This window comes from Phasianus colchicus, chromosome 12, assembly GCF_987193195.1.
Source record: "Phasianus colchicus chromosome 12, bPhaCol1.hap1.1, whole genome shotgun sequence".
NCBI lineage: Eukaryota > Metazoa > Chordata > Aves > Galliformes > Phasianidae > Phasianus > Phasianus colchicus.
This window is the reverse complement of record NC_143447.1, coordinates 6,350,103-6,364,553: the sequence shown is the minus strand read 5'-3', so window position 1 is coordinate 6,364,553 and position 14,451 is coordinate 6,350,103. Positions and strand designations below refer to the sequence as shown.

Sequence of the window (14,451 nt, the reverse complement as noted above, 5' to 3'; positions counted from 1 at the left end):
AAATAGTGTTTTTTATTATGATTTTAAAGTTAGTAATGAATGAATCATACTTAATCTTGCTTGCTTTTTCAGTAACTCAGATACTGAATAGAATAAATCCTATTTGCTCTTAATCTTAGGAATGTTTTGATGCTGTGCAGTTGCAGGCTGCACAGATCTTGAAATTATTGTCATGTTTGAGTGGATACTTTTAGAAATCAAAATCCGCTCAAACTAACCATTTGATAACATCCTGTATCTTTTTATTTGTATCTTTACAATCTGGGAATGTGTGCTTTTTTAAGTTTTTGTTTTCAGTGCATGTCTTGCAGCTGTTAGGTTTCTCCCTCATTAAAGCTTGAAGTGAAAGGTTCAGTGGGGATGGAATAATAAGCACTATTTCTTCTTAATGGTATTAAAATCATAATGGAATTTTGGGAAGGAAAAGAAATCTTTGGATGTGCAATACACTTGGTTTTCACTAATTGAAACGCGTGACAAAGAACAAACTGCTTCAGTAAAATTTCAGAGGTGGACACATGAAAACATAACGTTCAAGAAGTCCAAAATCTTGCCCTGACAATTTCCTAAACGTGTTCAGAGTTTATGTACGTTGACTTTTGTCTTATTCTGGTGCAAATGTCCTTTTCTCATGGCAGAACCTGAAGTACTTGTGTCTTAGCTGTCCCCCATAATTGAGTGTTAGGCACAATTAACATGTCCTGAAATCAGAGCTTGCTAGCTAGTGTTAGGCTGTGAACTAGCAAAATAAAGGGAAGAAGATAGTGATAAAACTGCTGGGCTTAATCTTTGTTTTATATTCAGCCCTTCAGCACTAGAGGATGAGGAGGAGGAAGATGGTCACACTGTTGTAGCCACAGCAAGAGGTGTATTCAACAGCAATGGTGGTGTATTGAGCTCCATAGAGACTGGAGTTAGTATTATTATTCCACAAGGAGCCATTCCAGAGGGAATAGAGCAAGAAATTTATTTTAAAGTCTGCAGAGACAACAGTATACTTCCACCTTTGGACAAAGAGAAAGGTAAGAGCTGATATTGTGTATTGTGCTGTTACTTAACATTACTCTTTTCTAACAAGAGCAAAATGAGCTATGAGAACATATTCATACGCTTCCAGTGTATTTTGTTTATTTTTGTCTGGAGGTACAGAGGTATAAATCTCAGAAACAAGAATTAAAAGGAAAAATATTCAGCTCGGTATTGAAATTTTCAACCAGGATAGAGGCTCTAAATCATAACTTGAGTATTTGTAGAGTTGAATGTAGCTTTAAAGATTGTTATCAAGTTTGCTGAAGTACGGTTCTAATTTCTTTTTTCAAGGATCTTTGAAAATTCAGATTGCCTATGACAGTACATCCTTGACTCTATCTTTTTTAATGCAGGTTGAGTAGTGTGTCTTATTGGAGTGATTTTTTTCCCTAGTAGTCTCTTTCATACTGTTACTTCAACATTCATGCAACTTCTGACTTAACAGATACCTAATTTCCTCAAGTCAAGAAACAAGAAATTTGACTCTATAATTAAAGCATACTTACAAAAATTCAGAGTAACTGCAGGTTACAAGTTAAACAACTGAATAATCTTATGTTACAATGGAAATTTTAAGCTAAAAATAGACCTACACACTTGTATGTTCTGCATTCTAACTGTTAGGATAAAAGTCATAAGCTTTTGAGCTGCAGGAGGCTTGATTCAGCCCAGCGTGCCATAAATCCGTGCAGGTGGAGCATCACCTGCCACAGCAGAAGTCTTAAAAAGGCTGCTTGCTAATATGGGGACTGTTTTTTGTCGTAGATTTTTAGATTGTGATGTGTACCTTTGGGAGGTCATTTCTTGACTCTGAAAGAGAGGAACAATTTTGTGAAGTGCTGCTCTTTATTGGTGGTTCAAAATGTTTTGTTGTTTTTTTTAACTGAGTAGAATATCTCTGCAGTGTAATTGTGTAATAATCTGAACCTATTTCAAGAACCACGGTGAGCAATTTTTTTTTTTTCTCTTAACTGTAGGTGAAACACTTCTTAGCCCCTTGGTAATGTGTGGGCCTCACGGACTAAAATTCCTGAAGCCAGTGGAGCTGCGCCTGCCACACTGTGCGTCTATGACCCCTGATGGTTGGTCTTTTGCTCTAAAATCCTCTGACTCCTCGTCGGGTATGCTGTCCTCCCTCTGTCCTTTTGGGGCTTTTGGGTGCTATCGTATAATTTAAGTTAATTTGGCTAAAGATGATATGTAATATAAAGAAACTTGATCATTGTATTTGTGTCAAACTCTCTCATTTCACTTTCATTACAAATGTCTTTCTTACATTTATTCATGGTGCAAATTCATAGCTAAAGCCATGATTGACAGCAGAAAAACAGAGTAATATATTTAGTCTCTTAAATATAATCGTATTTTTCTATTCTGTCTTTTCTTGAGGACTGCTACAGCTGAATACACTTGAAATGATAATCGCACTAAAATTGAGAGGAAATGATTATGTACCTCTGATTGGCCTTTGTAACATAACTGGTGTTTGTCTGTTGCTTAATTAACCATATAGGACTCTGGCAAATCTTAACAATCTGCATGCTCTTAAATCATGATTTAACGCTTGTTAACTGTTTCCATGTGTGCAAGTCGATGCTAACAATTGGGTCATTTAAGAAAACTATAGTGTTTCAGTAAAAGCATTTACAATTCATTTTAATGTAGCTGGATTTTCCACAAGACTTTTCTTGCTTGCTTCTGCCTGTTTTTCCTCTACTGCCTTTTACCCAGAAGTTTCTGGTTGATAGTAAAAGTTGCAACTAGGTTGCAATTCTATTTACCTGTTCATTTTACCTCACTGTGACTTTCTGGGAACAGGGGGAAAATGTATTGGCTGAAATTGTCAATGAGAAGCCTATGTTAGAATTCTGGGCAAACTTCAAGCATTTCAAGCAATTTCATGAAATGGCTGTGAGGTTACAGAAACATAAAAATAAAAAAAACCAAAAAGTTTGCACATATTTGGGGGAATAAGTCTTAAGGTGTTATTCAGCTACCTTCAAAAACTATGGTGGAAGATACAAGCCATTCATGTGTATGTATGATCTAAGCAATGACTGAACAATGTACTTCTGTATACAGCATTTAAGCCACCATGTATGCATATCTTCTGTCACTAATGTATTTATCACTGTCAACACCAAAGCACTGATGCTTTGAAAACGTAAAGCATCGATCTCCTTGATGGTGATTCAATAACTTAGAGGTATTAAAGGCAATAATTTTTAGTTGTTTTTATAAGCTATTATATGCATGGATTGCATGCATCTATTTAGCAATGTGTGTACATGGCAGTGTTAAAACACATGCATAAATGATAAGGTCCTGAAAGGTAAAACTACATACGAAAATGACGCAATACTTTTGTAACTAATAGCACCTGTTCATGAACTTACTTGAAGTGAAGGGAGAGAATTCAAAAAGATCTAAACAATAACTGAATCTGGGACGTTTTTCTCCCTTCCCAAAGTGGTGTGTGTGCGTGCGCGCATGTGTGGGAGCAAGAGCGTGTATATTAAACACTAACACTTTCTGTATTGTAAATATTACACCACATTCTGTTAATCTGAAATGGGATGTATATCATAACATTGCTCTTTTGAGACAAACTTTAAAATTAGGCAATTCTGTCTTATGATATGTAAGTAGACCATACTGTGTCTTAAATAAATTATTGTTTTCTCTCTTTTTAAAATAGTTGCTTATGGGACTCTGATTTTTCAGGTGGCTTTATAATAACAGCTAATAGAATTCTGGGGTTTTCCTCTCTTCAGTCGTCTGCTCTGCTTCATCTTTTCTGAATGTATCCATGTTCTGTCCTAAAAATGACATTCATTTGCACTTAACATCCTTTCTGCTACACTTAGGCCTCGTATATTATTTTACTGGTAAACACCTTTAAACACTTTTATGATTTTGGTATTAAAAAAGAAATAAAGTCTTTATGGCCACAACTATTTTAATATAGTACAAAATAGTGAAGGATCATTGTTTCAAAGTAGATATATGTAATTATGGGATAAATATTTTCAAGAGCTAGAAGTTGCACTGGCTGCAGTCTAATCCTTACTGTGTATTTCAGAGGAAAGGCTGGAATCTGCTCTTGTGTCCAGTGGGCACGAGTAGGACCTGGTCCTCCTACAATCCTGCTTACGTTAGTAGAAAGGCAAATCAATCTTGCGAGTTTTGAGATTAAGTGGAACTTTCTGGCATCTATAAAGTGAAAGCCTCCAGCATTAAGCTTCTTAACTGAAATAAGTAGTTTTGGCTGGCAGCAGCAGTAACCTTGTTTGTATTCTCTAACTATACACGTGCCACTCGTACTTCTTTGTCCCTACATCAGATGTTGCCATCGCTCAGTGCATTGTGTACTTCATTTTGTTTTCATGAGTTGAAGAAAATTATGTGGAATGACATCACTCATTCAGTGCAGAAGTCTGTGGTGTATGTAGCCTATGTGACAGGGTTCTCTTAACGTGTTGCACATTTCTCTAGGATGAGCTGCTTTGAGCCATTTAATGTCATTTGTCTGGAAGGTATAGGAAAGTATTAGTGTATTTTTTCTCTTCTACCATAGTGGGATGCTTTTTCTATAGCAGTAACTTTTAGAAATGGCTCTAGATTAAAGGAAAAACATATCCTCCAGTCAAAGGAGGTGTCTGAATATGCAGCTGGAATTTAACCTTTGTCTGCTGAGATGGCATCTGATGACGCTCGCTTGTAAAACAATATTACACAGAACTTTGACCATGAGTTGGTATCTTCTATTGTAAAAATTTTAAGCATGTACCAGCAAACTGGAATATTTTCAGAATGTCAGTATTTCAGACTTCAAAATAATATACTGACTGTAGCTGCAAAAAAAAAAGATTTCTATTCTGTCTACAGTAATTTTCGTAACAGAAAAGTAAATCTACCAATGTATTGGTGCTTAGTTAAAACTTTGCTTCTGCTTTGACTTATTTGTGCTCAGAATTATTCCAGAGACTTCAAATGCATCCTAACCATAGGTGCTTTTAGTATTTCCTAATTTCTTTGGCAGCTTAGGAAAAAGCCAGTGAATGCTTCATTCACTGTTAATGCTTCTGAAATGAAAAGCACGATGTTGGTGCTGCAGAGTAGCATGACTTGTATTTAACATTTGCAGAATATCATACCGTCTGTTTAGCACAATTGATCTATTCTGTACTATAGGCAAATGAGTTGAAAGATTTTGTTAATAATGTGCCAGCTGCAGGTTTAAAAAAAAAGAGGCATGTTGATTACAGAGCCTAAAAGTTCCTATCCAAAAGCTTGGTTGTGTCAAGTTGTACACTGTTTGACAGCAGATACTAAACACCAGCATTGTGTTTTCCTCCCACAGGTGACCCCAAAACCTGGCAGAACAAGTCTCTTCCTGGAGATCCAAACTATCTTGTTGGAGCAAACTGTGTCTCAGTCCTAATTGACCACTTCTAAATATTAAGTTAGCTGACTCAAGTAAATAATGTGAAACTGAGATGGACCTTACATATAAACTGAACCACTCTATCAAGTATTAACTGTTCTATAAGTGATAATGGATCTTAGTGTTTAAGCATCTTGCTTTAACTAACAATGGTTTAGCAAGTACACTCTTTGAACCATGGTCACAATACATGCCACAAGCAGGGAGTGTACTGTGGGAACAAGGTAGGGTTCTTGCAGGTTCTGTATGCTTTGGTTTATTGGTTGTTATTTTGTGTTAATTTTTTGTTGTTTTAAAGGACACTACTAGTATTTCATTGTTTAAAAATTGAAAGTACCAATGGGATTATATTCAGAGGAACTGAATTTGGTTCATGCTCCACTGGCAAAACACAGAATTTGGCCTACGTTTTTAATACTATGTATTTTCTAATTCACAAGACTACATTTTGGTCTCTAGTTTTTAAATGACTTTCAGTGTATGTGTCCAATGAAATGGCAATCAACTTTGGGTAGCACAGTTTAGATGTTTTCCTCTGCTGAGAGGCTAATACACATCTACTTACTTACTCTGTGGAAACATTGTCATGAGAACAGGGGGGAGGGGGAAAAGCATGTGGGATGACTATGGTTCAGTTGCCTCTGTGGATTTGTAAATTAACCACGTTATTACAAACCTATTAACCAGCAGGGATGCCTTACCCTCATGTTTTTAATAGTCTTAGCTCTCATAGTTCTCTGTATTAAGTTTGTATGGCTTTTGTGCTTACCTAGATAATATATCATGAGAGACTGGAGAGAGAGGAACAAAAAAAAATTGTGAATTTGGTTTAGAGAATGAGTACTGTTTGTGTTCATCAGCCAGAAGAGAACCAGGGGAAAATGATGGTATGTTTTCTGCTATGCATTTGAAAATTTATAGATGTTATAGAACGCTTGTATATAATGCGTGCATACCACTTTTGTTCTTGGTTTGTAAATTAACTTTTATAAGCTTTACCTTTTTATATATATAAATATATATAAAAACAAACAAAGTTTCTTAAGGATATCTTTGTATTCTCATACCTTTTGAGCCTTGAACTTTGACATCTGCAGCAATAAAGCAGCATTTCTACAGTATACAAACAAGGACATTTTTTAAAAAATGCACAAAGTTGTTACCTTTTTAAGTGCTGCATTTAAAGAGTATAAGTCGGAATTCTCTACTTTGATTAAAATCTTGAAAAGTATCCCTACTGTAATTTGTCATAAGGATGCTGTACTATGTGCCCTGAAATGTATTTTTTTACTAATAGACGATTTATTACGGCACATCGGCACTACTACTGTTTAGATAATATACCACTGCATTCTGTTAATGAGTTATTAGCTATTCAGGTGTGGCTGATTTTTTTTCTCTGCAGTTATTAAAATTACACATTTCTAAATATACAGAATAAAACTGTTTTTAAAATAATAAAGGAGATTCTAGTACCTTATTGTTTCTGAAATGCATTTATGTGAACGCAACAAAAATCAGTTTTGATTTTCTGCATAAGTAAATAACTGGATTCTGTCATAGTTGTAATGGTAGACAGCAGGGCTCCTGGGAGCTCCTTTGTTGGATGTGGACAATGTTTGTTAGCGTGGATCCACTCGAAATACTCAATGCAAGGACTGTTAGATTTGTTCATATATATGTTTCTATATATTGATGCTAGTTTGTTTCTTATGCCTGTTCTTCCAAATACCTGCTAGTGTTCTAGCACATCCATGTGCACATAGTTTAGGTGTAAAATATTTGAGTTAATCCTATAGAATTCCATTATGAGGCCTGTTTGAAGTATTCAGTGATGAAGTAGCAAGCTAATCTGGTTCTATAAGAAAAAGTAAGTTCCAGGAGTGACTTGAAATAATGCTTAGAAACAATGCATAGCCGTTTTCTTTCCATACTCCCACTAGAAGTTTTGTCTTTCAGACGTGACTTAATCAAGAAGATGCATTCACTGCTGTTACTGCTACTACTGCTGCCACCACTCACTTGTCTCTACTATAGGAGCAGGGAGACAACTTGAATAGCAAAGAATAGCATAGAATGAATTATTGAGGGCCTTTTCAACCCAGCCCATTCTAAGATCATCTAGTTTCAACCCCCCTGCCAGAGGTAGGTCACCAACCCTAAACCAGGCTGCCTAGCACCGTGTCATGTCAGCACAACATTTGAGGTTTGTCAGTGATGGCTTATATTGGGGTATCACTTCTTGCATTCACAGTAAGAAAGTTTTCAAAACAGCATACACAGTTTCTTGGGGAGAGTTAGAATGCTAAAATTTTACAGTACTCTTTTCTAGTTCATAGCTTAGTGAAAAGTACATGAAACTCTACAAAAGCGAGTCAACCAAAGGACACTAGGAATGCTGGAGTTACTCTATGTGGACTACTTGTAAAGGTGATGTGTGTGTCTTCAGCATTCTGAGTCTAGCTTACTGTGGGGTGTAACTGTCCTGAGCTGCTTTGGCAGTAGTGATCCAGATAATCTTTCTGTTCTTTCAGTAATGTATGATCCAGATAATCTTTCTGTTCTTTCAGTAATGTACAGTCGTGTTCATCTGTCAAAATGAAGGAAAAAAAGGTGGTATTTTTTGTCTGTTTGTAGTTGAAATGAGAAAGTTTGCTGTTGTAAAATAAGGCAATTCTGTATTGCTAAGCTTCTTTTCAATTGGGTTGTCTTTGCTACTGGAAAATGAGGAAATATATTTGTATAAGTGGCTAATGTAAACTATACACACATCTTCCTTGTCTTTAAAACCTAATACTTTAAAACATGGCCATTATCAATCCTTTTTCTGAAACACTATTTTAAAATACCAGTGTTTTTGAAGTATCTGTCCTTGCAAGAGAGAACATTCTCTACATGTTTTATATCGCGTAGGCTCCGCAGGAGGTAAGTTCACATGTGACATTTACAATAGTTCTCTATTCTTTATTTAACATGAACTTCAAAAACTGTCTCCTACATGCCTTAACTACGTACCAACAAGCTGCAGCCCTGCAAACTGTACAGAAGCTTTATTACTATAGAGCTCCAGTTGTGCTCATTTCTAAACAAATGGCTTCAGTGGTGGCAACATAAAATCTCACGGATGCAGTTGTGCTGTATGGCCTAGGTTCTTGATATTAAAAAAGAACAGTGTGTGTGTATATATACATCTATTTTAGGAAAGCAGTAATGACAATTTGTTTAGACATAGACAAATAGTTGTAAATGTACCTTTTGTCTTCCTTCCGTCTTGGCTTAGGTGGAGCACATCAGCAAGGTTTAGGGTCTGTTGGAAGATTCTCTGCTGTAACATAACCTGGACCAGATGGCAATGCAAATCTATGCAGGTTTGGAGAATAAAAGATAGTAAGCTCTTCTGAAAAATGCTTTGTTAGTTACTGTGTCACTCTAGAGGAGGACGATTACAGCCCCATTGAGGGCTCATGTTGTTCTTCTAGGTACAGGCTTCTCTGGTAACTGGCTCCATCCATTAATGAGGCCGGGTGAATGCGTAAAATGATTTTTCATGATATCCAAATGAACAGTGCATTTCTGACCCTGTGAGTGTATGAGAATACATAGACTTAGTATATGAAGCTAAGTGCATACATATGCAGATGCACGTTTTTCTTAGGCTTTTTTATAGTGACAGCTGTCCATCAGGGACTCCTACTTTGAAGCTAACAGAAGGATGTGGTGGCAAGCAAGATCCCATGATAAAGAAAGACAGGGGAAGAGGAATGTTGGCCAGGTATGCAAACCGGGGGCATCGCTTTGGCTTTACTCAGTTTATTTGGGTAGATTTAAACTTGCATAAAACCTGAAAATAGCTTCTCCAGTGTGGTTAATTAAACACTTCATACCTCTATTGCACATATGTTATGTGCTGTAGCAAATACTTTCTGCGAGAAAAGCTTATAGTTCTAATTGTTATCCTAATGCCAGTAATTGCCAACTTCTAAGGGACTTTTCTTTTAATTGTAATAGAAATCAGCTAGACAAGTGAAAAAAGGATAACTGAAAAAAGAAGATTCCTAAGGAAATAAACTGCAGTATATTTAGTGACTACATATCTATTCTAGGGGCTGGGTGGATATTAAATTTTCTTTAAAAGTAATTGAAGAAAAAACTTATTCAAATATTCAGCTAAGGTAGCTTGTTGCACTCTTCTGCAACATTTGTTTCTTTACAAAAGTTGTAGAGCAGTAGGCATGATAAGCTGTGAAAACATTGTATGTAAATTACAGTCTGTGAAGACATCAGTACAGGCTAAAACTGTGTTGGCTAATGTATCAGTTAGTTTAAAATGCTGTAAATTTCATTAAAAATAAGCCATCTCCCAGAGAAATTTTCTTCCACCCTTCTCTTCCCTTTAAATGTCAGATTAGAGTTTGGGGGAAGATCACAGTGAGAGGCAAGCTCTAGAGTTTCAGTTCAGCTTCCTGGATTGTTTTATATCTTACCATTGGATTATCATTGGTGAATTGGTGATATCTAATCAAACCTATGCATGTACTTAATTTTAAGTGTAGTGCATTTAAAAGGCTTTACAAAGACTTAAAGGTAATCTTGCCAGAGTGAAAGTCTAGCATTGAAAATTCCTTTTTACAGAAAGAAGAGAACAAGGAACTTCTCTGCTAGGAGCATTTGTAATGCAGAGCTTGATAGAGAACTGATGTGTGTCATGTAACATTGAAGCTGTCTGCAGTAGTTTTCTTTTAATTATACTTAATTTTACCACTATTGAGTTAATGGCCAAATACTGAAGTTCGTTACACTGGAGAGTAAAAAGGTAAGGCACATTTAACTAACTTGGTCATGAAATAATTTGTATTTCATTACTGAACGTAGTATGCTGGTAAAGTAGTACATCAGGAAAGTCATGTTTCCGAGCTGGAGATTAAGGTTTAGATTTGTACCAACAGTTTTGAACTCGATCTGGATAACTGTGGGAGGGCAAGATGCGTGTGGATGCAAACCTTTATACGTGGAATGTTACAAAGGTTACAAAATTAGCTGCCTGTGTGATAACCTGCTGCACCTGATGGTAGGGTAGTCAGAGCCTGTGCCAGAAGAGCTGCAGCCCTTTTGCCTGGGCATTCCTGGCAGCCCTGTTGATGCTACCACTATCTGCATTGCCTTTTTTTTTTTTTTTTTAATTTCCTCCAGGAACACATTGGATTTATTTGTAGCACTCTAGATACCTGAGAATACAGGAGTGCTGAGCAGGCTTACCTTTCAGAATTATTATACACAAGCTTTCACTTTTTATTTTTTAATAACCTTTATGGCTGTAGGCAGTCTTGGAAAGGTTATTTGAACATAAACTGTTGCAGTAGTATCTCCCTGATGCCTTAGTCTCCTTGAAATAAGGAAGCTCACTTCCTCTCTGATCTGGTCTTCCATCCTACATCCCTGTGTGTTATTCTCCTAGTAAATAAGCTTGTGTTTTTTGGTTTGATTTTAGGAGTCTAGAAACAGATTTCCTTTCTGGGTAGACAGCATAATAAATGTGAGGATGGCACGGAGCTGCCGCTTGTGGCAGTAATACTGCCCAGTTTTAAACCTTCCCAGTAAGGAGGGTCAATTTTTTTCCCCCCAGTACAAGTTGAGATGTGTTGCAAACCAGAAAACAAGGGTTTTCCAAGAGGCCATAAATACATCAGATTCTGCTGCAGTGTTCTATTAAAAATAAAGTTAAAAAGCAAACAAAATACAGTTCTGATTCTGTAGTTCCTGACAAATTTCTGTATGGAACAAGAAATCTTCTAGGCCCCTGTGAATCTGGGGGATAACAGCATCAATGTTAGAACAAGGAATCTGGATTTTTGCATTTGAAGCTTGAAATAAGTGATGAGCAAGGACCAAGGTATGACTTCACACTTCCTTATTATGTTTTATTTAAATTGATACAGTGAGCGTTGCTCTGACATAGCTGTTACTTTTGATGTGTTTTCTGTTCCTCCTTTGTTCTGATTGGATAGTTGGTTTGCCAACAGCCTTGCTACTCTGGCCTGTAATGAGTTTTTTTTAATTTATCAGTGATAACTAGTGAGTTGAGGCCAACAAGCTTTGTAGTGCTTTGTGTGTATGGCTTTCAAAACACTTGACAATTCTATAGGAATTAATTGCTACTTGCTTTCCAGGCATGATCCTCAGTTTTCTAAGACAAAAAGTACCAAGCAACTCGTGGTAGTCATACCAAGAGAGCAAACACTGTTGTATGCTGATGCAGAAATACCAGCCTAGCATTGTTTGAGAAACAAATGGGAAAAGCAGAGGAATGCAAGTTTTGCGTGGTTGGTGCTCCATTTCAGTACTGAAGGAGTACTGCTGTTTCTGGGCAACACTTTTACAGTGGTAGTAGCTGTCAGTGAGGAATACCCTGAAAAACCCTCAAGGAAACAGCAGGGGGACCTGAATGGCAGGGAAGCTTACTGCCTTAACCTGATAGAAAGCCTAGCAAACAAATATGTCTATCCAGTGTACCCTGTAAGATTGGCTTTGTGCATATTAACATATGTATTTGTCACCACCCTGAGGGCTGAGCATTGCAGTTAGCAACAGTGCAGATCGTGATGTGCAAGTCATCCACCTCCCGTGGGATCTGTGGGACAGTATGGGACAGTCTGCAGCAGGTGCTGGTAAGCTTTCAACTGGACTTTCATGAAAAATGAGAAACCAGAAAAATGAAGAATATTTCCTTCAGATCTAAAACATCTCTTAGAGATCTGCTTGCTCTCGCTAGGAGAGAGAATATGTAATGAATCTCTTGATTAACAGGAGTAATTTGGATCAACCAAGTTCTGTTTTAGACTCCCTTTATGTTGTCAGGTAAAGACTTCGGTGCAATGAGAGCTCTCCAGCAGAACTCCTCTGCAGGGCGTTTGTAACAGTCAGTTGGCTTCTGACAGCCTCTTGGGAATCCTTTTGATCCATAGGACTTGCTGCTGGCAAGTGTTACGGATTTCATTTCTACAGACGGAATCGTTTAAAGCAGCAGATCTTTGTGGGCTGGTGTGTGAGAGAATTCCGTGTGGCCGCTAGGGGGTGAGTGTCACCTGGCAAACAGCTCGAGAGCTGAGAAGGTGCCATGAAAGGCAGTGCGTACCAGGGGATGCTCCTTAGCCTTGTCTTCTTTCCTTTTTCTTATTAATTCTCCAGGATTTTCCGTATCAGACTGTAGCCGTATTGGATGACTACTCAAACTTAAGTTATATTAACAAGGGCCGGTTGTATTCCTCATGGATGTGGACATTGCCTTGCCCTTCGGAACACTGAGCTCCCAATAGTTGTTTTTCTGTAAGAAGAATGGTGTAAATATACAACTTCACATGTCTTAACTGTGATTTTAACCTAGCATCATGGTTCCCAAGCAAGAAGCTTGATTTTATTAAAGATAGCAGCTCAGAGGAAGATGTTGATAGTATTATGACTTAGTAGCTAAGAAGCTTACCTTGGCCTCCAGCGGGACACTAACAGAGCCCAGAGCAGCCTGTACAACTAGAGCCCAGGCTCCCCATGTCTGCTGTACCCACCACAAGTGGTTGCACAGCCAGAAAGAATCCTTTATCATGGTTCTCCCACAAGGGAAGCTGCTTTAACTTCTTGAGACTTGCCTCTTCTTCCAGAAAACAGTGGTTGCTTAGAGTCAGTTTGCTTGAAAACTGCTTCTGGGGTTACCAACCAGATGTTGTTATTTAGTCAGCTCTGAAAGCAAAGGAAGAGAGTGGATAGGAGTCTCAAAGGCACTGTGGTAGAATTGGGCTTGATGTCTCACCTTTTAGTTTCTTCCTTTGTCATTTATACAGGACTGTACATTTTCTTCATGGATGAATAAACTTAAGGAGGAAATACCTGAAGGGTTTGCTAATATTTGCCCTGAAAGAGATTATGTGCTTTTATAGAACTCTGTAATCTGCAGTTAATTCACTTTTTCTCTTTTTTTTTGCATGAACTGTTACCTTTTCATAAGAAAACTGGAAATAAGCCATAGGAAAGAATAAGTCTATTAGAATAATTTCCTAAAGAGCAAGATACACCAGCTGTATTGTTAGGTTTTGACTTCTCAGAGTTGATGTATTTTCAGAGCAATGCCTGTGTGATGGTAGAATTCTTTCATAGTCTAAATGGCATAATTGAAAACAAATTCTAATACAGAAGGAGTTCTTGTCCTGCAAAGCTTCCCTTTGAGGAGCGAAGATCTTAAGCTTTGTGCCCCAGAGATATGTCCTGGTAACTGATTTACCTTGTTGTACAGTAATAAAGACATCTTTATAAAGAAGGCCCTCACTGTAATGCTGTGATTTAAATATGAGCATTTTTGGACAAGTAGTTTGAGTGTAACATCAGCTACCTTGAAACACCAGTTACAAATACTCTTGTTCAGACTACATTGGTTGGTTTTGTTGTTTTTATTTTCTTTATAGAAAAGGAGTCAAGCAGAAAAGTTCAGAGTTCTCTGCATTATGGTGCATGCATCTTAATTTATGGTCCATTATTAAGTTCATTTCAATTCTTTTTTTAATTGTTTGTAAGCAATACTTTGCTGTATAAGTAAACTTCAATTGTTAGTAGAGAAGTTTAAATTTCAGATGTTCTACAAATATCTTTGTGCAACCTGTAAGTGTTGGAAAAAATCTACACCTAATTTAAAAAAATCTTAATGTCGTCTTTCTGAAGAAAGGATGTTCAAATCCAAGATGGTCAGATTAATGTACCTTTAACTAATTTTCTGTGTCAGCGTACTAATCCTGGGTAGCAGAATCAGGTAATACTTCTTGAAACAATTGCAGCTTGAATTAGAATTGTCTTTCTTCCTTTTAAGTGAAAAATTAACATTGCCAGAAATGTTTCTATTCTCAACTAGAACTGATGCTTTTTGAAGTGTTTAGATAGGCAATGAAATTCAGGAGATTAAGGGATCCATCTGTGCATCATTATATTCTTAGCTC

At 37.1% G+C, this 14,451-nt stretch overlaps 1 protein-coding gene across 12 annotated transcripts in view; it reads left to right on the top strand.

Annotated features, from left to right (window-relative positions):
* TJP1 (tight junction protein 1) overlaps positions 1-7,776 on the top strand; it is a 190,454-nt gene extending 182,678 nt beyond the window's left edge. For 6 of the 12 annotated variants that reach the window (XM_090148764.1, XM_090148767.1, XM_090148769.1 and 3 more), the window contains 3 exons: positions 805-1,022; positions 2,007-2,150; positions 5,393-6,968. In XM_090148764.1, the coding sequence (XP_090004890.1) occupies positions 805-1,022; positions 2,007-2,150; positions 5,393-5,487 (457 nt within the window). In that variant the 3' untranslated portion in view covers positions 5,488-6,968. Of the gene's footprint in view, positions 1-804; positions 1,023-2,006; positions 2,151-5,392; positions 7,370-7,435 lie in introns of those variants that run through there. The other 6 variants (XM_090148766.1, XM_090148768.1, XR_016470325.1 and 3 more) reach the window with 5 other exon arrangements.
* Positions 7,777-14,451: the final 6,675 nt, after the last annotated feature.